The sequence below is a fragment of the Apteryx mantelli genome, chromosome 1, assembly GCF_036417845.1.
Source record: "Apteryx mantelli isolate bAptMan1 chromosome 1, bAptMan1.hap1, whole genome shotgun sequence".
NCBI classification, from domain to species: domain Eukaryota; kingdom Metazoa; phylum Chordata; class Aves; order Apterygiformes; family Apterygidae; genus Apteryx; species Apteryx mantelli.
In genome coordinates this window covers 147,135,262-147,156,651 of record NC_089978.1, presented here as the reverse complement: position 1 = coordinate 147,156,651, position 21,390 = coordinate 147,135,262, and the positions used below count along the sequence as shown (strand labels likewise).

Genomic DNA, 21,390 nt, shown 5'->3' with positions numbered 1-21,390 from the left:
TATATTCCAAATATAGGCAGCGTTTAAGAAGGAAGACCTATTTCAGTGTAATTACTCTGAATTTCCATCATGCATGCTGACAACGGGAGCTGGTATCAAAAGTAATTGAGATGAGTAAGAGAACTGGAATTTGCCTTGCTACTGTTGCTTCTGTTTTACACCTTGGCATTTCAATTGTGGATGATTAATTAAGCTCCAAGTGATTAGATTAGGCAAATGTGCTGACTCAAAATGCAATAGAAATATATGAAGAAATGAAAGGGAACAGGCAGGGCAAATATACAACATATTTTACCCATGACCTTTTTTTGCTAAGACAAGGTAATATGGTTTTATTAACCTATACTAAATGCATATGGCTGGAATGATGACCTTATAAATCTTTATATTCAGACTAATGCAAAAGCTCAAAACAGCACAGAAACAGGAGTCTTTATGCCTCCAAACATACTTTATACATCTAAAATACACAAAGCAAAATCTGCTGACTGAGGAGAGATTTTTAAGGATTTGGACCCTAAACTGAAGCAATGGCTTAGGTCTTCAAAGCTGTGAGCAAGAGAAAAATGTTGAACTCCTCACCACTGAGTGACTCAAAATCCTGCCTGAATGTTGGCATCCAAGTGTTTCTTGTACCCTCTGTTTTCCCAGATAAAAGGCTGGAGAACTTATGCAGAGGCTATACACCATCTAATGCTCCAGCTTCCTTGGAAATACAAATGCATGTTCAAAGCAGCTTCTAAGAGATCTCCCCAAAGATTGCCTCACTTGAGTACCCCCTGGAAGGATCTCCCCTCATCCTTAGTGATGGGGAACATGTCTCCAGAGAGTATTTTCCATGATTTTGATACCCACCTGGCCCTGCATAACTGGAACTCAGCATTTTCTGATGACACAGGACAAAGTTTGCAGGTGGTAACTGCTTAAGAGCAGCTTTATTGGCAACACAGACAAGGACATCTAGGCCTGCAGACTTCACTGCTTTTTACCTGGTAGGCTAGCAATATTGCAAAGAAAAGAAAGAAAAAGAATCAGTCCTACTGGGCTGACTTTTCTGGATATTGAATTAGAAGGAAGCAAGCACAGAAGCAGGTAACTGTCCTTATTCCTTGTCAGTAAACTGGCTCAGCGTCAGGAGTTTGTTGGAAGGACATCTCCAATCATTAACTTCTTATCATGGGTCATGGGAGGTACTTTTGGCAGCCAGCTCCCTTGACCAAACCTAAGTTACTATTTAAGATATTTATTATTTAAGATAAAACAAGAACTGGAACCTTACTAAACTTGGGAAATTCCTTCCGTACTGCCTTGTTTTAAGACAAGGTTTGCAGATAGGTCCTGAAGTTGAGTTGAATATATTGTAGCAGCTCAGCTGAACAGATTGTTTGAGGTTTTCAACAGGAATAGTGAAGCCACTGGATGGTTGAGGAAAAGAATGTAAACATGAGTAAAGCTCAGTTTACAAATGGTTTTCTTATCTCATGAAATCTCAGGACTTTTTTTTAGACTTAGGGAAAAAAAAAATCCCAATTTCAGATGAAAAACAGAGTCTGCAAGTCTTGGAATCACACCAGCCTGAAAAAAATAATTTGGGGCTGTTGAAATGAAAATTGAAAACATTAAGCATTCCAAAATGTTTTGCTTCAGAGCTGAGCTATTAATTTTAATGTAAGGAACTCACATTTCTTCAGGTCATTTTGAACAGAAATGGAGCTTTCAGTCTGAGAAATGCTAAATGGTGATTTCCACAGATTCAAAAAAAAAAAAAAACTTTTCAAGTAAGTAAGTAATTGAAAACCAGCTTCCCCTGCTTGCAACTTTTGTTTTCTCTTGTTTTGTTTTTTGTTTTGAATATGCATTTTCTGCAGAAAGATTTCAAAATCTTCAACCACTTCTAGTCATGAAATATCCAGGATTGAAGCCAGTTTGAAATATCTATCTAAAATTCCCATTTTTATTGCCCATACTCCTTTTATGGAGACATATGACAGCTTACAAACTGATTGTGCTTCTTTCCCTCTGTTTCCAGGATGCCTCAGACTGAAATTCAAACATATTCAAAAACTTAGTCCCTTGACATCACAGCACTGAAGCATTCAGAATCACTTTGCACTTTTGAAAATTCAGGCCGCTGTACATTTGGTAAAACAAACCCCCAAAATACTTCATTCACACATGTAAAGGAAGACACTGTTTTTGTATTTTTTTAAAAAAGTATTTCAGGATGTAGTCTTTTTTCTTTGGAAGCAGCAACTGCTTGCAGCAAAGTATAATTTATAAAATAATCATATTAATAATCTTTTACGGGAATATTTAATTGTTGTTTTCTGCAATCAAAATACCTTGAGTATCATCTCATTTCTTTATCTGGAAAGCTATCAAATGACAAATGGCATGTATTTTTTCATGACTGTTCATTTCTGACATTTATCAAGGTACCTCTAATATTTCAGTTTTCTTTAACAACTAACTGGAAAAATCAATATGTGATAGGACTCCATGGTGTGTAGCAAAGTATATAAGCATGCAGTTTGTATTGCCTAGTGTCTCTTTGTCACTTCAAACTGTCTGCCTTAGAAGAGACTCCTAAATCCTCTTGTCATTTCACTATTATCTGATCTGCAGGAATCTGAGACTTAAGCAAACATGTCCAGCCCTGGTGAGGCAGAACTCATTCATGTGTTTAAGGGGATTCCCTTTACCACCAGGTCATCTCCAGAACTTTTAAAATCCTTGGATAATTTTGATGCTAGAGAAGATGATGTCCTTTTGGTTTCCTACCCAAAATCTGGTAAGTTCTACTTTTAGATAGATGTTAATTGCAATAAATTTTAATTGTTTGTTTAGTGTTCTCTGCTTAACCTAGTTGGAAAATGTCTATGTACAGGAGACAGAGAAGGACATTTGAATATGTGGATGTATTATTCAGTTATTAAGTGTTAAAATTACAGAAATACAAGTCATTTATCTAAATTTTGATTCTGTAATTTAGTATAATCACAGGTGTTTTCATATTGGAAATCAAATAGATAGCTCTTTCTTGTAAGAAAAATCCATACTTGAAAGATTTGCCTGAGGACTTTCTGTAGTTAATTATGAGCAACTCAGAGTTGTATTAAATTATTTGTATGGTTCTTGCCTGGAGATTTATTTATTTCTCCTTTCTTCTTCCTGCTCCTCACTCACACACAGAAACACACACCAAGCTGAGTTAGCTACTTTTCAAAACCTATAGACCCAAGTTACTATAACAAAAAAAACCCCAACTGGTTATTCTAAAATAAATGATAATAATAATATAAACTGCCCACCCCCACCCCCTCCTGACAAATTACCTGAATTTTATACAGTTTGCCTAAAGAGACTGCTTTGTTATTAATATTACTCAACTCTTCTCACAGAATTATTTCGTACTTCAGCTACAGCCCTAATTTTTTCAGTATTTACACATTTGGAGTCAAGGATTATTCAATTATATAAAGTTTCTTGAATCTGGAGGCTCAGAAGTATCATTTATAAACAAGCAAGCTGTTTCCAAATGCAAACTGCATGTTCCATATATTTTTTCAGTAACAAATCTTCCTTCTTTTCTTTTTTTGTTTGTTTTTATTTGTTTTTGGCTTCAAAATAATTTTCTGAAGGCACTCACTGGCTTGCAGGAGTTATAACAAAGCTTTACACTACTCAAGTTACACTAACATCTCCCATTGAATTTGGAGACATTTCCAGACTGGAGGAACTGAATAAACTTTCATCAAAGAGAATCATCCCAACACACTTAGACTACAACATGTTACCCCCAAACTTTAAGAATAAAAAATGCAAGGTAAGGCAAAAAAATATAAAAGCAGTACGATATATTATGCATCTATTAGACATCTATTTTATCTTGTTGATCTTTAATCATTTTTAAATGTTCAGTGTTCTTTGGACCAAATTAAAAATTTGCTTTGGAGAAAATTTGGCTTTTTTTCATTCTGTCATAAATCTACTTATTTAAGTTTTTCTAGGTGTAACTGCAGTAATATTGATGGTTAGCTAGAAGAACATTAATATTTCAGGGCCTAACATAGGTAGTAAATCTGATTTGCGTGAGCTATTAAAAACTACCTGAGTTATTCTCCACCAGAATCAGAATTTCACCAAAAGTTACCATTCAGTATCTTGAGCTAGAACACGTGCAGGTTTTATGGATCCAGACATGATAGATTTACAGTTTGCAGACACAGCTTGCCGTGTGTTTTGCAGACACACAGCAGTTGAAGGCAGCGTGAGCAGAGACTTGGGCAAGGGTTTGCTCCTGCCCCACTCCTCCTCCCCCTGGGTTATTTGTATACCAAGTACACAAAATACAATCTCAACATCTTTTAATCAGAAATATATCATTAGAGATGGAGTGCGGTGGGAGTCTCACAGTCCCATATCCTAGTGGCTGGAGCACTTGCTTAGAAAATAGTCATCTTAGTATTTATATGCTTTTCTGGGGACGAAGGTACTCTGCCTTTCCTGTTGAAGCTATAAAGAGATATTGGGCAGATATAGGAGAGAACAAATGTGAACATGATGATAGTCCAGCAGTTAAGATGCTTAGTGGGGTGATCTGCTTTCAGGCCAGTTTTTGGTATTTTATTCTATTTAATCAGTTTCACATAAAGTGAGTAAGCAGCCTTAGGAACCAGAACCATGTTTCTTCACTGCTCTAGATCATTGGTACAGACCATTCTCTAACATTTCCTGTAGGGATCACTCGGTTCAACGGATATTACATGCATAGATCATCCTGCCCTATGCAAGAGAATTGGCTTGAAATGGTTCTCCTAACAATTAATCCAGCCACTTTCACCTCCCTATTGATAGTCCTTTGATCATGTTTGTTTGATGAGTGCCACAGCTAGCAACCTGAAACCCATGTACTGACTGAAATGCAAATCATTCGGCATTTGATTTTTCACTGTATTTATTCACTCATTGTCATATTTTTCCGCTATCTTTCTTTAACACAATATAGTATCCTTATTCCCTGCTTTGTAAGTCATGGGACTAGGCTTCCAGTCACAAAACTGATGGGTTTTACCTCTAAGTGAGGGAAGAGGATTCAGATCACAGTTTTTGGTTCCTCCCATGCTGATGTGGGAGAACTTTAAAAAAATCAGCTCTGGGTCTCAGGTTTTAGAAACCAAAATCCAAGAACTTTGAAATTTCAGAATTACTCAGATCTAGACTACTGGGTCATGGCTAATTTGAATGAAACAGCCAAATTTACATTTTACAGCCATCACATAAATGTTAATTAAGAAAGGTTTTGTATGTCAGGTATATGAGATACCTAACATGCTCTTGAGTTAAAATGAAAACAGCCTCTTTCATAAAACATAATCATTAGCCATCTGTAGCAAACATACATCTGTCCATATATAAGCATATACTAATCACTACTAACTTCTGCCTGAGAAGGGACAAATACATTTCTGTCTTAATGACAATGTCACTGATAGAAGAATCCTAAAGAAAAGGGTTTGGCACTGTAAACTGCCCTTGAAAATGCCACATTTATGCATATATATAAAATAAGGGAAGAATATTATCCTAAATAATTATATCATCTTCATTTACAGATGATCTACATCAGCAGAAACCCAAAAGACACTGCAGTTTCCATGTATCATTACTACAGAGATAATCCAAATCTTCCCACTGTAGATACCTGGACTGCTTTCTTTGACTTGTTCTTAAAAGGAGATGGTAAGAATAAATGTTACATTTTCTCCTTGCAGTCTATATTAGCTTATCATTCACAGAAAGAGTTGAGAAATATTAATGACGTGTGAAAACTCCTTAATGAACTCCTTATTCATGTGCCCTTACATTACTTTCAGGCTAAATTCTAATGTTGTATTAAACAAGAGCAAATAATATGATGTTATCTTCAACCCTCCAAGGAAACATGTTGACAAGAGGCTGCATTATTTCAGTACTACTGGTCTTTGCGGGTTGCTGTTCTTTAACGCATCTGTTAAAAAAAACGCCATGTTCTCACAAACAAGTTACTGATATTGCTTCTTCCCTCAAAAACAAACACACTGAAAATCCCCACAATCTGTTGATTCTAATGCAGATTTGCCTGTATCAAAACATTTCCAGTCTTGTCTTGTGAGCTCCAGTAGTGGAATGCTTCACACAAAGAATTCATGTTTAATCCTTGGCAGAGGAAATACATGTATACAACCCTTGTCAAGCAGACATAAGAGCAGCCAGGATCACTGCAGCCAGAGCATCCCTCCTCCTGGCAGGCAGGCGGGCAAGGTAGACCCTCCAGTTGAATGTGCCTGGAGAGGTCTTTGTGGCTTTCTGCCCCACCAAAGTGAGGATACTATGTGGCATGTGGGGCCCTACAGAGGTGGTCCCCAAGCTGAACTGAGAGCTACACTTAGAGGCTTGCTCTCTCCTTAAATTGTGTATCTGATGGTGAAGATGGCCATAGGTGGCCTTTCAAAGGGAGTCTAGACACTCTCATAAAGTTCATTTGCATACTGGCTACCTGATGTGTTGTTTTAGTAGCAAGGTCCAAAGACTAAGGACAAGAGTGAGATTTTTATGAGTGGCAGTGTTGGCATGGAAGCTGATGGCAGGACCATGTTCCGGGTATCCACTCCCACTTTTAGTGTTTTATTACACCTTTGAGGACATGTGTTCCTGCTATACAACCACAGTGATGATAACAGCAACAAGGATAGATGAGCTAGAAAACATTTGAAAGAAAAGTGCTGTTGCAGTCACCACGGGCTTACATCAAAGCTCAAGAAGTCAATTTTTATTTTCTACCGACTTCTACAGGCTCAGTGTTCAGACTGTGTTCCTAGTTCAGGGCAGCTCTTGGACATGTGATTCAATGATTTGTAGGATCTAGGCCTGTTTAGTATCAATTTTGAACATACAAATGTGAAAAAAAAAAAGGATTATATTTACTTTTTTAAAAGCATCTCCTATTTGTCTGTCTAGTAGCCTTCTGCTATTTTCTGTGTGTATATGCATGGCATTAAAGACAACCATGTTGGTTACGTCAGAAATTTGTTTAAGAGATGATCTGGGGAGAGACTTTGTCATTGTTGCTCTTAACAGAAACATGTGAAGGTCCTGCTGTTTGATTCAGCTCCTCTAGTACTCTTTCATAGTTAATATGAGTTCAGAACAAGGGCAAGGATGCAGAGGCAACTGTGACGCTGTCACTGGAGTCTCCAGGAAGGTACTCTGTACTCCTGAAGCCAAAAGGATCGGTTACTTTTGATTAATAGAAACATGATTGTTCACCCTGATAGTGGGAACTCCTGTAGTAAGAACTCAAGGGCTTGGGGGCAAAAGAGACAATGGTGACCTAGTCTGAGAACTTACAGGACCGAGAAGTCATGGCTGTCATTTTTTCTCTGTTTTGCTTTGTTTTTAATGGACAGACTTGGGTTCTTTGGATATTTACTTTCTGATACTTTGAAGCCTAGATGGCTTCTCTCCCTGTTAGAAAAATGAAAAAAAAGCAGGAACTCCAAAGCTATGTATAAACAGTGGGATTCTGGAGATCTTCCCTTTTTTTGGGCCTGCGACCATGCATAGATGTGGGCTGGGGAGAAGCAGGAACAGTCACTGGCCACTTCACCATTATGGTTGACCAGGAGAGCAGAGTTTAATTGCACATGAAACACATGTGCCTTGCAGTTAAACAGTGCTTTATGTGCAGGAGAAGGCTCCACTGGAGCATTCAGCAAACTACTTAATTATAGCTCAAGGTTAGCAACCAGAATGATGCCCATTACAATGTTATACTTTTCTAGTAACAACACAAAAAGCAAGGTCACAGTTCTGGAGAATGCTGGCTGTGATTGCTCCTTCTGTGCCTTTGCTCTTTGCTCTAGTGGAGGATTTCAAATAAGCTTTAAAACAGGAGGGACTAAGTTATAAACACAGGTACTTTGCATTTTTCAAAGAAAGAGTCAACCCAGCTGGACGTGCTCAGTACTGAGGGACTCGGTTTTTCAAACATCATGACCCACCAAAAGCACAAGATCAGCTCCAGAAAATGGTGCTTTTAATGCCAAATATTTGTTCTTTGTTTTTGTCATCTGGCTTCTGATCCATCCTAGGTACTCCCATTTTATGTAGTCAATCTTGCCTTCCAACCAGAAGGGTCACTTGTTGTTGTTGTTGTTGTTGTTGTTGTTGTTGTTGTTTTTAACTCCAATAGTCCTCCCATAGTTCAGCAAAAGGAGCATTCAGACAAGCATCAAGTACCATGGATCAACTATAAAACCATAAGATCTATGTTGCTGGCCGAATGATGTATTCGGATGATAACGTCTTGCCTACATAATTTTTCTTTGACTTTTTAAAATACTACAGCATTCTCCTCTGTCGGGACAAAAAAGAAGTAACTATACAGTGCACCATTTAAAAGACTCATTTTATCTCCTAATGAAGTAATTACCTTTCTAATTGTGACCATAGACATGTAGACATTTGCTAAGATGCTCAGGTCTTGCTATGTCATTATATTGACCCCAGTTACTGGCCTTCCCTTAGGTTTGGAGCCTGTGTTCAACTACAAAATCATATCTCAGAATAATATCTGCATCTCTGATACAAAAACAAATTCCTAAAAGAATGATAATCTCTATGGATTGCAAGTTTGAGTCACTTAGCAAAAAGAATTGAATCAGTTTTAGAGGAGTACAGGGGACACACTAAGAAAGGATTGTTCCCCTAAATGTGTGTGTCAGAGTTATTTATGAATCAAATTTATATGAAGATCTTTTATGCAGTTTTTTTCCTTTTTTCAGTTGTCTGTGGATCCTGGTTTGATCATTTCCTAAGTTGGGAAGAACATAAAAATGACAAAAACGTCCTGTTTTTGTTCTATGAAGACATGAAGAAGGTAAATATGCTCTCTTTTCTTATTTCAGAAAACATTACTTGTAAATCGGCATCATTAAAATTTCAAAGACCAAATTATAATGAAAAAGGACAAAGAAGACAAATGTGGATGCATGTCTATGGACATATTTTATATTTGCATAGAACTTTCTATGTGAAACCAAACATTACTGAAATAATTCTGACTGCACACATTGTATGAGTATCAAATCCTATGAGTGTTGCATTTTATATATGCAGAAATGGGACACATACTAAATGATTTTCTCCAAGTTACAGGAAGAGTTCTTAAGTTCCTGGTCATGGTCCTGTAGAAAAAACAAATAAGGTCATCTGTTGAGGGCCATTATCCTTGGCATGTCTGACATTTCAGCTGAAAATTCCAAAATGTGACACAAGACAACAAATCTACTCATGCTCAGGGGAACGCGTACTTCCAATAAAGAAGAAAATTAGAAGCTTGGGCAGGGGAGGAGAGCCATAGAAAAAAAGTTTTGACAAAAGGAAGTTATTATGTGGAAATTACTTTGCTATCTTTAAAAAAATTCACATATTGGACAAACTTCAGTTTTTCTCACTTCAGAGAATGAATTTTTGAGTAAACGAATTTTTGAGCAAACATTTTCCAATGTTTTGATTAAAATAGTTTTGTTCATTTTTGGCAAAAATTTCCACTATGAGGAATACAAACCAGCCCATTTTGGATCCTGAGTCAGTTGGAGGGGATCTTTAGATATAGTACTTCCAATGGGACAAATTAATGAGATGTTTAGCTTTGCTTGAAAGCAAATAAATGTGTGTGTTAAACTTGATATGTAATAAAAAAAGAATTGTTTTCATATCAACTAAAAGTATGATACTCTCCTCAGAACAATAAAAGCTTTATTTTTCTTGTACCGCAGGATCTCCCTAAGATTGTACATGACATTAGTGTATTCCTGGATATAAACATCAGTGATCATGAAATCCAAGACATTTGCAAGAAGTCGTCATTCTCCGAGATGAAAACAAACACAGAAAAAGAAAACAGTGATCCCAATCATACTGTTTGTGCACTTACGTCCAACAGGAAGCTGATTTTCCGAAAAGGTAAGTTGATTGGAATTGGCCTAACAGCAGAAAAACTGGAATCTACCTTAAGCCATGGGCTGAAGTCCTTCAAGTCCTTCCTTGACTACAACGAGGTTTTGGATCAACCCCAGGAAGCAGTGACAAGAGTCTTCAGCTGAAGTCATCTTGAAAATCACTTTCTTTCTAAGTTCTCTGATTGCAAATGTATGCTTATATTAGAGAAACACAGAGGAGTCACAAGAACAGTTTAACTAATATTGCTTGGTGTGAGCTTTTGAGCTAAAAGGAAAGGTTCACAGGGCATTACTCTTTATTTGTCTTTTTTATCTAAAGTTTACCACCTCAGTCTTTTACAAGCATCAACATGTCCCCTCCTGTAAAGCCTGCGAAGGTCGCTTAGTTTACTAGAATGAAAAAGAGCTAGACACATTCCTTCTGAAGCAGACTGTTATTAGTATTTACCTTCTCTACTACCTGTTATCTTATTGAAATATTCCTGAAAGAAGAATATGCTGACAACAACAATAGCAAAAGAACGAATGAGTCAATCAGCTGATGGCCTAATAGGCAGCATTAAGACCTTGGCCAAACTCGAGCCACAACACGGGAAACAATCTGAGCCTGAGGGCTTAGTAGCCTTTATGGGTGATGATCCAGCTGCTTCCATCAGCGTCCCACCAGACCAATTACTCATGATCATGATCTACCAAAGAAACTGTGGTTAATAAGATAATCATAATTTGTGCCAACTGCGGCATGGGCAAAAATGGATTACTTTTAAAAGCACAATTAAAATCATTTTCTGCACAAGGTATTACTAGCCTCACTGTTCTTTTTCTGTTCCTGCTTTCCTAGGTACAGTTGGTGACTGGAAGAACCATTTCACTCCAAAACAGAATGTGAAGTTTGAGGAAATATTTAATGAGAAAATGAAACTGAGCAAGATGGCGAAAGGTATCATCTACGAATAATGACTTATGTAAAGAACTGTATCCAGTCATCAACAGACAGATAGATAGATAGGGCAATCGGTGGGAAATTTTGGATGGGGGCTAATAGGCTGTAAAAGGAAAAAAAACCACATGCTTTTGGAACTGATGCCACAAAGATGGAAGCAGCACTGACCGATCCCACTTGTTTATTTACCCTTTTTATGTACAAATTTACCTCAGATTATCAACCAACCTTTCACATAGTCAAAAAATAAAAATGTGAAGAAGAGGAATTGTAAACTGGAGGTTTGAGGGCAGGAATATTTTGACACAATCCCAGAAATGAACTCAGTTATCAGAGAACAGATATACATGGTTTGAATCAGGTGTCAGACTCATTCTTCTATAACCAAGAAACCCCTTGATGTATTTCTTCTTTTGCTCTAGAGCATATGACAGAGGAAAAAGAATGGACTTCCTAGATCTGATTTAGGAATTTTACTTAAGATGCTAGGGGAAAACTAAACAAAACAAAACAAAACAAAACAAAGACTGTGAGATTCTGAGTATTTAAATAATCTAAAAACACATCATAAGAAAGTGACCAAAGATTTGACCCCCAGACTCAGTCCCTTCCTGATCTGGTGTGATTTGAAAAGTGTTTGTCTTATCAGATATTGTTATTGATACTGAAATTGAAAACTGCAGCTGCACATTTGAAGATCTGCAGTTAGGTTTGTTTATAAAACAGCTTTTCTTTTTTCTTTTTTTTTATAAAAAGTAGCTCTTTGTTATAACTTATTTCTGGTTAAGTACTGTATAATGCTTGTGTCTTAAATGCAACTGAAATAATCCATGTAGATTTCTGGATCATATGTTGGGAATCTAGAAATATATATATTTTTTCCTGTGAGTTTCTTCCTGCAAAATGCCTGTTTCCAGTGTTTTTAGGAGAACTATTTCACTTCCCAGTTCTTGTGCAATAGAATTCAACAGTTTTACTGTGGTAAACAAACCAGAACTCAGAGATAGCTTAATCTGAATGGGACATATTTACCATGCCCTGATAAGACAGATTTTCCAAGATTCAGCTGTCAGTGTTCACATCCTAGGGACTGTTCTAGGAACCCAGTGAAGACTTTTCTTCTGATTTATTCTGTGATGTTTTTTCTGTCTTTACCTTCAATTTGCCTTGCAGGCTGGCTTTTATCACTCTTATCCCCAAACTGCCCCCCTCCCCTACCCCCCAGCCACAGGCATCAGCAGGCAGAGTAAAAACAGCAAAAGCTGACTGAAAGGAAACTCATGCAGACAAACACTGTATCTCTGCTTTGGCTTTGTGTGCTCTGAAGAAGGTATGCATCTGCAACGTAAGCACATCCTCTGGATGAGCTTTCTGAAAGGCTGTAGCATGGCCTTATTTATAGTGAACATAAATGCTCTAGTCTCTCATCAGCCCTTTCATTTCATACCTTGCTTGTGCAAGCAGATATCAATACCTACTGATTTTGCATCTGCACAAATGATACAGGAAGCTACATGCTGAAGAGTTTGGTGAGAGAAAAGCCTGGTCAGCAGCAGTCCCTTGCCAGTTGAACACATTTCAAGGGAGATGCTGCCCTGAGCACTGTTTTATGCAAATGTCTCATTGGGAAACTAGAAGTTTGTTTGCAATGCATTGCTCTTCTGGCACTAAAATCTCTCTCTCTCTAAAATGCTGTGAACCATGCTTGCCCTTGGATGCCTTTAAGATGTCCTTCTCCTGTTACTAACAGGTGGCAAGAGATCAGCTAATGAAAATGTTTGAGCATCTTACTTGCACTTATTTTTTGTAGCCCTTTGAGGATGGAAGAAAGCAAGGTGTCCTTGTGCAAATAAACAGTTGCAAGGGATTTTTTAGCCTAAGTTAGGCAATGATATTTAAAAGTCAAATGAAAGGCCCAACAAGAAGCCTTTTAAGAAAACAGGAATAATGATGGTAGCAGGACTGTTGAGTCACAGTGAAAGGCACAAAGAATAAGCTTTTTGCCCTTCCCAACAGCTGAATTCAAGATCTGCTTGACAGGGAGAAGCAAGTAAACCCAAACACAACCTCAAACAATTAATTGAAGGGAAAACAATAGAACAGAACAGAACAGAAAGACTTACACTTTAGGCTAACAGAACAAAGTGGCAGAGGCATGCTGATTTGTACTGTTTTGGAAAGCATTTATAAATGTACTCATAATAGGAACTGGTGTGTGCAGGGATGGGGTGGGGGCGTGCCCTTTTGAACTGGGGCAGGGGGGTTAAGTATATAGTCCTGAATTGGCTGAAGAGGTAGGACTGGAATATAAGGTAATGAGTATTTTTGCAAGCTAGCTGAACTCCAGCATTGCAGCGTTAAATGAACTTTTAGAATAAAGTTCCTTTCAGTAACAGTTTGTACTTATATGGCATGTTACATCTCCAAGTGCTTTAAATATAGCTTTACTCAAGTGAGAAGATACAGCCAACCTTGAGGTACAGTGCAGCAGCTGGTTGGCAGTGAGTAATAGCTTTGAGAAAGAAAGCAGCTACTTCTAGTAAGACTACAGGGTAGCAGGCTGATCCTAGGCACAGGCACCGCTGGACTAACTGGTTGCCTAATGCAGCTGGGGCCAGCATAGCAAAACTTGCCTATGTCAGAGGTCCAGAAAGCTAGGCTGGGCACGGCTGCCACCGTTACTAAAGGAGAGGAGGTATATGATGGTAGCCACTGGCAATCTGGATCTCCCAGTGGCTACCCTTCATCCTGTTTCCTCTTCCTCTCCCCACAGTGCTGCCTTCTTCCCCTTCACTTCCTAGGCTGTGGCATCCCCCAGAGCCAAGAGGGAGCCAAACTGAATTTTGCAAAGAATCAGCAATCTCGCTCTGCAGGTCATTTTGGCAGGCTTTGGAGATGTTCAAAAATTTTCAAAACTTCCATAGTAAGACATTGTAAAAATTTATCTTCCCCTGCTTTTCATATCTTTTCTAAAGCAGTTACAACTTTTGGAGAGAGAGAAATTTCAGCCCTGCAAAATGTAAAAATACTTGTCCAAAATGTACTTAGGCTATGATAATACTAGGTTTGGAAGAAACAAAGCCCTGTGCAATCTTTATTAGACAAATGGTTGCAATATCACTTTCTTACCGCAGTATGATATTCCACCTTCCAGAGTAAGGGCTCTTCTCAAGATTGGTTGAATTAGGGAGAACAGCATTAGACATTTATGCCACAGGACCTGGGATGTGAGGACTGTAGCAACTCTTGTCGACATTATTATGCTGATCTGGCCTTTGGGTCAAATGAGAATGAGAACAAGAGCATCTGAATGGCTGAAACACTTGAAAGGGGAACTTGTGAATTCTAGGCCTTGCTTCAAGGACTTTTTCCTAACATCACACACTTCTTTGCTAAAGTAGCTCTCAGAGCAGCAAAGGTGCTCAGGTAAGCATCCTAACAACCTGACTGCAGTCACATTAGTTCTGATGCAATGAGTTTGACGCCTGAAGCAGTTTCCTGGAGGAAAACAGCGGTTGGTGAAAAAATCTCTAGGAATACTTTAGGAACTGCCTGTAAAAAAAGCAAGTCAGTCTGGAGAAAAGGAAGGTGGAAGGGGAAGGGGAAGGAATCTGAGCCATTTCTGGTAAACTTTGAAGTCAGAAGGCATAGGGAGCTAGAGAAGACTCAGGGCAGGAGATCAATTCATGGGTTTGTGCACTGGGTCTATGTAAAGCAGAGATGCCCAGGGGATCAAAACAGGGGTTTACTTGTTACTATCTGTCACCTGGTAAATGTGGATGACTATAGCACTTGCTTAATGAACAGCCAATGACAGAGAAATGACAGTCACAGACCAAAGACAGAGAGCCAAGGGTGTTCCTACTGTGGAGACTCAGTGGGGATGGGAAGGGCAACAGGAGGAATCAAGCCTGCCAGAGAGAGCTTGGTGCATGGGTGAACGTGACTGCTGAAAGACTACGTTTACAAAAGGACCATAGGTGCTTAATCACTCTTTCACCAGTTCTAGCCTCACAGGAGGCCACAATCTACTTTCTTTGAAGGGACCAGCAACCTTGTGAGAGGATTCTACTGTAACTCTTCTATTAACTTTGGGAGGAGAGAGCCCTCCCTTTTTCCTGGGTCTATTTACACGGCATGCATATCACAAGGGACAATCTGTACTACAAGCAAGCGGTGGAAAGACAGTGAAACAACATGGCTCTGGGCAATCAGACATTGCCCTTCCTGGCCTCCCTGGGAAGACTCTTCCCGCAGGCCAAGCGCAGAGGAGCGGCGGCACCTTGCGGCCCAGAAAGAGAGTGCAAGAGAGTCTGAAAGCTGCTCAAGCAACAAATGCAGTGACAGAAAAACATTAAGTCACAAATTACATCGCCATGCCTCCTTCTGGCCTCTCTCGAAATTGGTCCCACAGGCCAATGCTAACTTGAGAAATAGCAGTCTTGGGAACGGACTGCAATTCCTGGGCACAAGAAATATTTATACTCTGGCATGGGCTCTACAGCCATCCAGCAAGCTTTATGTCAATAAAACAGGAAGTAGCACTGCTTCACAAAGAAATGTGAATATTTGTTCTTCATTGACATCTATTGACTGTAGTGTTTTAACTGCAAAGCTCTGTACAAAAGTTTGGCATACACTTTCACAGGAGCTTGTAGGGGTCAAAAGCAGAGACAGACTCCGAAAAGAATTAGACACAGATTTGAGGGGAACAGGTCTGTCTCTGGGTATCTAGTGACACTCCTGATGCATAGCCTGCTTAAGAAATCCTCTTCATTTCTGACTGCCAAAATCTGCAAGTATTCAAGGAAGTACCTGGGAAGGGATTAATGTGCACCACGAAGAATCTACTAGCAGCCAGAGTAGAGACAGGATACTGGGACAAATGACATGTTGTAGACATTCACATGTAAGAATATGCTAGCCAGTATTAATGCTCAGGAGTAATAAAAGTAAATTTTCCCTTTCTGTCTGCAAGGCCCTGCACTAAAACAAAGGATAACTGGGGCTTGTTGTTCTCTGTCACTTATGACCTTGGGTAGTCTAAGAGATCTAATCCACAAAGGGACTTATTCCTAACAGCCAGGTAGGTATCACTGTGCTGCTCAACTTGCAGTTAGTTGCCTAGCTACTTAAAAGAGATGAGGAATTAATCAGTCTATAGCATTGCCTACTGGCTAAATTAAGGATTTACCTACATTACAATCAAAATAAAGGCACAGCAGGCCTTCATTGCCAAGTGAATGAAGCACAATATAAAGTTAGCTCACATACTGATGTGCTATCCAATCTCAGATGCCAGTGACAGCAGTTTAACTGAAGCAGACCAGACTGAGTTCCCCTGCTTCTTGGCAAGGGCATCAGTAAACTGTATCACAGATATAGTTAGGCACAGATCCAGTTAGCTTGTTGCTCTCTACATTGCCATGCACTGCCAGCAATTTTACCCTGAAAACCCCTGAAATCTTTTGGTTTTCATTATAAATCACATGTGTGCTTTCTGTAACCAACCAAACAAGAAACCTGGGGAGCCTTGCTTTTGTTAACTGCAAGGTGCTCAATGACAAGGCGATAAAAACCTGGCAGTGTATTATGCACACATGAGCAAGGAGTAAAGTAAATGCACAGTGAGAGTGCATAAAGGCACAAGCCTGTTGATATGCTGATCTGACAAGTCAGGACTAGAGCTTGTTTGTGGGCACCAGCACTACTACTAAAAAATCCTTTCTACTCCAGTCTGATGAAAGCAAAGCTGCAGCTCCTTTAACATACAGGAGCATTCATAGAATTGAATCCAAAAGCAGACCATGACAGTCAAATGTGGGTGTTTTATATCCACCTACACCAGATTACTCCATCCCATTCTCAAGCTTTTTAGCATAGGCTTTACCCAATCAGTTGTGACTCTTCAGTTGGGAATCCCTAATCAGAAGGGTTGGTTGACTGACTGGTGAGTCATCCTTCCAAGTTAAGACTGTGTGTTACTGTGGACAAGACATAATGAGGAAAAAAGGTGGAAGAACAGAAGTAGTCAAGTTCTTAAACAGGCTTTACAGCCAGCCAAAAGTGACTGTACAGCTACAGCCTTAGTCTCTCTGGGGATGTAACTTTTGACCATCTCCACACATAACTTTAACCTAAGAGTGACCATACTGACTCAGATGTATGTCAATTTAGCCCAGAAACTTTAGCCCAAACAGTAGAAAAACATAATAGATCCCCTGAATGTTCTCCCAATGTCTAACTACATTCTGTTCAGGAACTTCCTGAGCAATTCACCATGACGATGGCTGATGGAACCTGGTTCAGCTGATGTCATCATACTCTTATGCAGTTCTGTGCTTATTTTTGCCTTATTTTCAAATGAGTTTTTAAGATTAGATGATTAACTCTTGCTGGTGGTAGTAATATCATATTCTGCTCCTTATTGTGTCTGAGCTACACATTAATATTTTAGAAATGAACTACTGATACTTCATGTGCATTAAGAATAAAAATGCACTTGGGAATCAACAGGTCATAGATTTCTCCTATATAAGAAATAAGAGGAAGAATGGGAGGTTCAGAACCAAAGGAAACAGTCCTCCACATAACAGGTGACACACCTGTGGAACATGTTGCCACAGGCTGTTTTAAGTGTGTCGAGGGTTACTATATCTCTGTAATTCATGTCCAGCTCAGGAAATCCCTGAACTGCTAATGTCTGGAGGTTGCAGGAGAACTGGAAAGAGATACCAAACACAATAAAGCAAATTTATAATTACTCAGGCATCTGCTTTTGGTCACTGTTTGCTTCTTCAGTGGTCTTTCCCTAGCTCCCTGCCCCTCATAATTTGATAGATATCTAACATAAACTAGGGGGAGTTCCCTTCAGTCATCCTTCTTCCAAACTGGAGGATTCTTACCTACTTAGCTATTCCTCATATAGAAGTTGTTCCTTCCTTTGATCATCTGTTTTATCCTTCCAAGAACCTTCTGAGTCCTATTTTAACTTTTTTTTTTGACATGTAAGGACGAAAACACACAGTATTCAACATATGTGCAAACCATTCATTTATACAGAGGAATAATGACTGTTCTCCTGTTTATTCTATATCCTTTTCCTAACAATTTCTAAAACTCAATCTGCTTTTTTTTTTTTTTACTGCTACTACATACTTCTAATTGATAGATAACTTTACAGATTATAATCCCTCAGTAGAAATAGTTGCTTTTATATGTGACATTATCACAGTTTTTCTATTATGTACCTCATTATTTTTTCAGTTCCATGAGCCCTGTTCTTTACTAACTTGAATAATTTGGTATCTTTGCCTCCTCATCGCTCACTGTTCATCCCTTTTAACATGCTGTTTATAAACAGGCTGAATATCCTTCCATCTGCAAAAAAGATAATGGCAACCTTGCTAGTGGAAGTGGTCTTGACGCTACAGAAGTGGGCAAGACAGCTATAAAACCAAGTAATATGCTACCAAATAATAGATTTCAAAATTTCTAGCAATGAGAAAGCTCTATTAAACCAGAACCACATACATAAAACATATCTAGAATCAGAAATAGGGATAAACAAATGTGTACCAGAGCAAGAAAGAAAAACTCACAATCAAAGAATCTTTCAGACAAATGCATCAGTGGTAAGTTTTTCTAGCTAATTTATGCAACAGGTTCATACATAATAAATAGAGCAGTTTTGTTCCTCTGGACATACATCATTATTGCTCTTATAACACTGCCATTTAGGGTAATTAGTCCTGCTGGTGTACTGCATTGTAACTAGACTCATTTGGAATATTTTTTTGAAACAGAAAAGGATGTTTTAGAAGAATATTGATTGAAAATATAATTAGAAATCCCCCTTTTCCACAGGGGCACTGGAAAGGCTAGTTAACTAACATGTGCTCAAGTGTTAAAAGTATTAAGAACTTGAAATCACCAAGTATTATAAAATCTCTCTGAATTCAAAAGGCCTTGGAGTCATATATGATTCATATTGATCTGAACGAACTAAGGTCAGAACATGTTGGATCACCCTACAGAAAACAGGGCAGACTTGAGAGAAACATGTATTGAACAGGACAAAGATCAGACCAAAATAAATAAATTGGACCAGAAGTAGGTGAAGGGCTCCTTTTGGTGAGGTTAGCAAACGTAAGAGTAATATATCACTGCCTATCCTTCTCCCCTCTCCTCAACTCTCCTGGCAAAGAGTCACACAATAATTAAAACTAGCAGTTCCTGAGGCCTACCCAAAATCAGAATTCTATCCAAGTATGTCTTGTCAAATAATCCTCAACAGGCCCCACTCAATTTACAAGATTATCCTACTACAGAAATACTGGGCTGGCCTTGACAGCTCAGAAAACTAAGAGAATGAAGCTTATCTTTCATAAACACAGACATAAATCACATAGCACTGTGAAGTGGCTATTTGAAAATATGAAACACATGCAAGTGCAGAAGTTACCTAACAGGGCATAACCACACACAAACTGAAGAGCTGTCTCCAAGAGCAGATCAGTCGTTATAGGTAAGCTCAGGAAGTGTGGGCTAGATAAGTGGACAGTGAGGTGGATTGAGAACTAGCTGAATGGCAGAGCTCAGAGGGTTGTGATCAGCAGCGCAGAGTCTTGTTGGAGGCCTGCAGCTAGTGGTGTCCCCCAGGGGTCAGTACTGGGTCCAGTATTGTTCAACTTCTTCATCAATGACCTGAAGGAAGGGACAGAGTGCACCCTCAGCAAGTTTGCTGACACAAAACTGGAAGGAGTGACTGATACCCCAGAGGGCTGTGCTGCCATTCAGAGAGACCTGGACAGGCTGGAGAGGTGGGCGGAGAGGAATCTCATGAAGTTCAACAAAGACAAGTGCAGGGTCCTGCACCTAGGGAGGAACAACCCCATGCATCAGTACAGGTTGGGGGTTGACCTGCTGGGAAGCAGCTCTGCGGAGAAGGCCCCGGGAGTGCTGGTGGACACCAAGTTAAGCATGAGGCAGCAATGTGCCCTTGTGGCCAAGAAGGCCAATGGTATCCTGGGGTGCATTAGGAAGAGCATTGCCAGCAGGTCGAGGGAAGTGATCCTCCCCCTCTCCTCAGCCCTGGTGAGGCCACATCTGGAGTACTGCGTCCAGTTCTGGGCTCCCCAGTACAAGAGAGACGTGGCACTACTGGAGTGAGTCCAGCATAGGGCTACAAAGATGATTAGGGGACTGGAGCATCTCTCTTATGAGCTGGGCCTGTTTAGCCTGGAGAAGAGAAGACTGAGAGGGGATCTTATCAGTGTATACAAATATCTAAAGGGAGGATGTCAAGAGGATGGGGCCAGACTCCTTTCAGTGGTGCCCAGCGACAGCACAAGAGGCAATGGGCACAAACTGAAACACAGACAGTTCCATCTGAACATGAGGAAAAACTTCTTCACTGTGAAGATGAGAGCGCACTGGAACAGGTTGCCCAGAGAGGCTGTGGAGTCTCCTTCTCTGGAGAGATTCAAAACCCGCCTGGACGCAATCCTGTGCGACATGCTCTAGGTGACCCTGCTTGAGCAGGGGGGTTGGACTAGACGATCTCCAGAGGTCCCTTCCAACCTCAACCATTCTGTGATTCTGTGATCAAGACAAAGATTTTTGGTAACTGATCAATCATATGTGTATGTGATTAATTTGGGCATTAAGTTTGCCTACCTTCATTGGGTATATTCCATTCATGTGGCACATAACCCTGGAAGGGTACAATTTATAGTGTACAAATTCATTATAATTTACCCCATAACCATTCTATACTGAAAGGACTAAAGAAACCTATCTATTTCAAATTCCAGTTACTATATCAGCTGTATTTCCTTTATATATACACCTTAATATAAATTAGATAGTTTCTTACCTGTCCCTGTTTCACCAAATTGTAATAAAACAACTCACGTAATTTTTCTGCAATGTTTTCATATCAAATAGGCTACTAAAATGTTTTAAATAAACACTAGATATTTAAACTAAAAAACGAATGCTCACATTTTTCCTCATTTTAATTTAATTCTGATAACCAAGCAAGATTATTCTAAAATCAGCCCACTTTAATGAAAATGACTATTGAAATACAAGCCTGAGTGCACCACACACCTCTAATGAAAGAAAAGCATGGTGCCAGGATATGTACTGAAACAGTCATTAGCAAAAAATACTACATCTTTGAAGGTGGCCAAGGACCCAGGATTTTCCCTTTAAGGTGACTATTATAGTCATACTCACTGTCTCTGCCCCTTTGTGACCCCTAAATCCTCCATATGATTGAATATCTTCTGTAAAGTCAAGAGAAGGAATTGAGACATTCCCCCATTCTACTCTAATTTATAGTTAGGCTTTCCCTTGCAGTGTAGGCAATACAAATACGAACCCTTCAGGCAAAGGACCCTACGTTTCCCACATCCCATGTGGGTACTGGAAATATGA

General features: G+C 39.3%; 1 protein-coding gene across 2 annotated transcripts in view; it reads left to right on the top strand.

Annotated features, from left to right (window-relative positions):
• The window catches only part of LOC106488655 (sulfotransferase 6B1-like), a 37,948-nt gene extending 25,974 nt beyond the window's left edge, over window positions 1–11,974 (top strand). The window contains exons 2-7 of one of the 2 annotated variants that reach the window (XM_013947578.1): window positions 2,626–2,791; window positions 3,642–3,826; window positions 5,616–5,742; window positions 8,826–8,920; window positions 9,822–10,008; window positions 10,846–11,974. In XM_013947578.1, the coding sequence (XP_013803032.1) occupies window positions 2,647–2,791; window positions 3,642–3,826; window positions 5,616–5,742; window positions 8,826–8,920; window positions 9,822–10,008; window positions 10,846–10,961 (855 nt within the window). In that variant the 5' untranslated portion in view covers window positions 2,626–2,646 and the 3' untranslated portion in view covers window positions 10,962–11,974. Of the gene's footprint in view, window positions 1–2,625; window positions 2,792–3,641; window positions 3,827–5,615; window positions 5,743–8,825; window positions 8,921–9,821 lie in introns of both variants that reach the window. The other variant, XM_013947577.2, reaches the window with a different exon arrangement.
• Window positions 11,975–21,390: the final 9,416 nt, after the last annotated feature.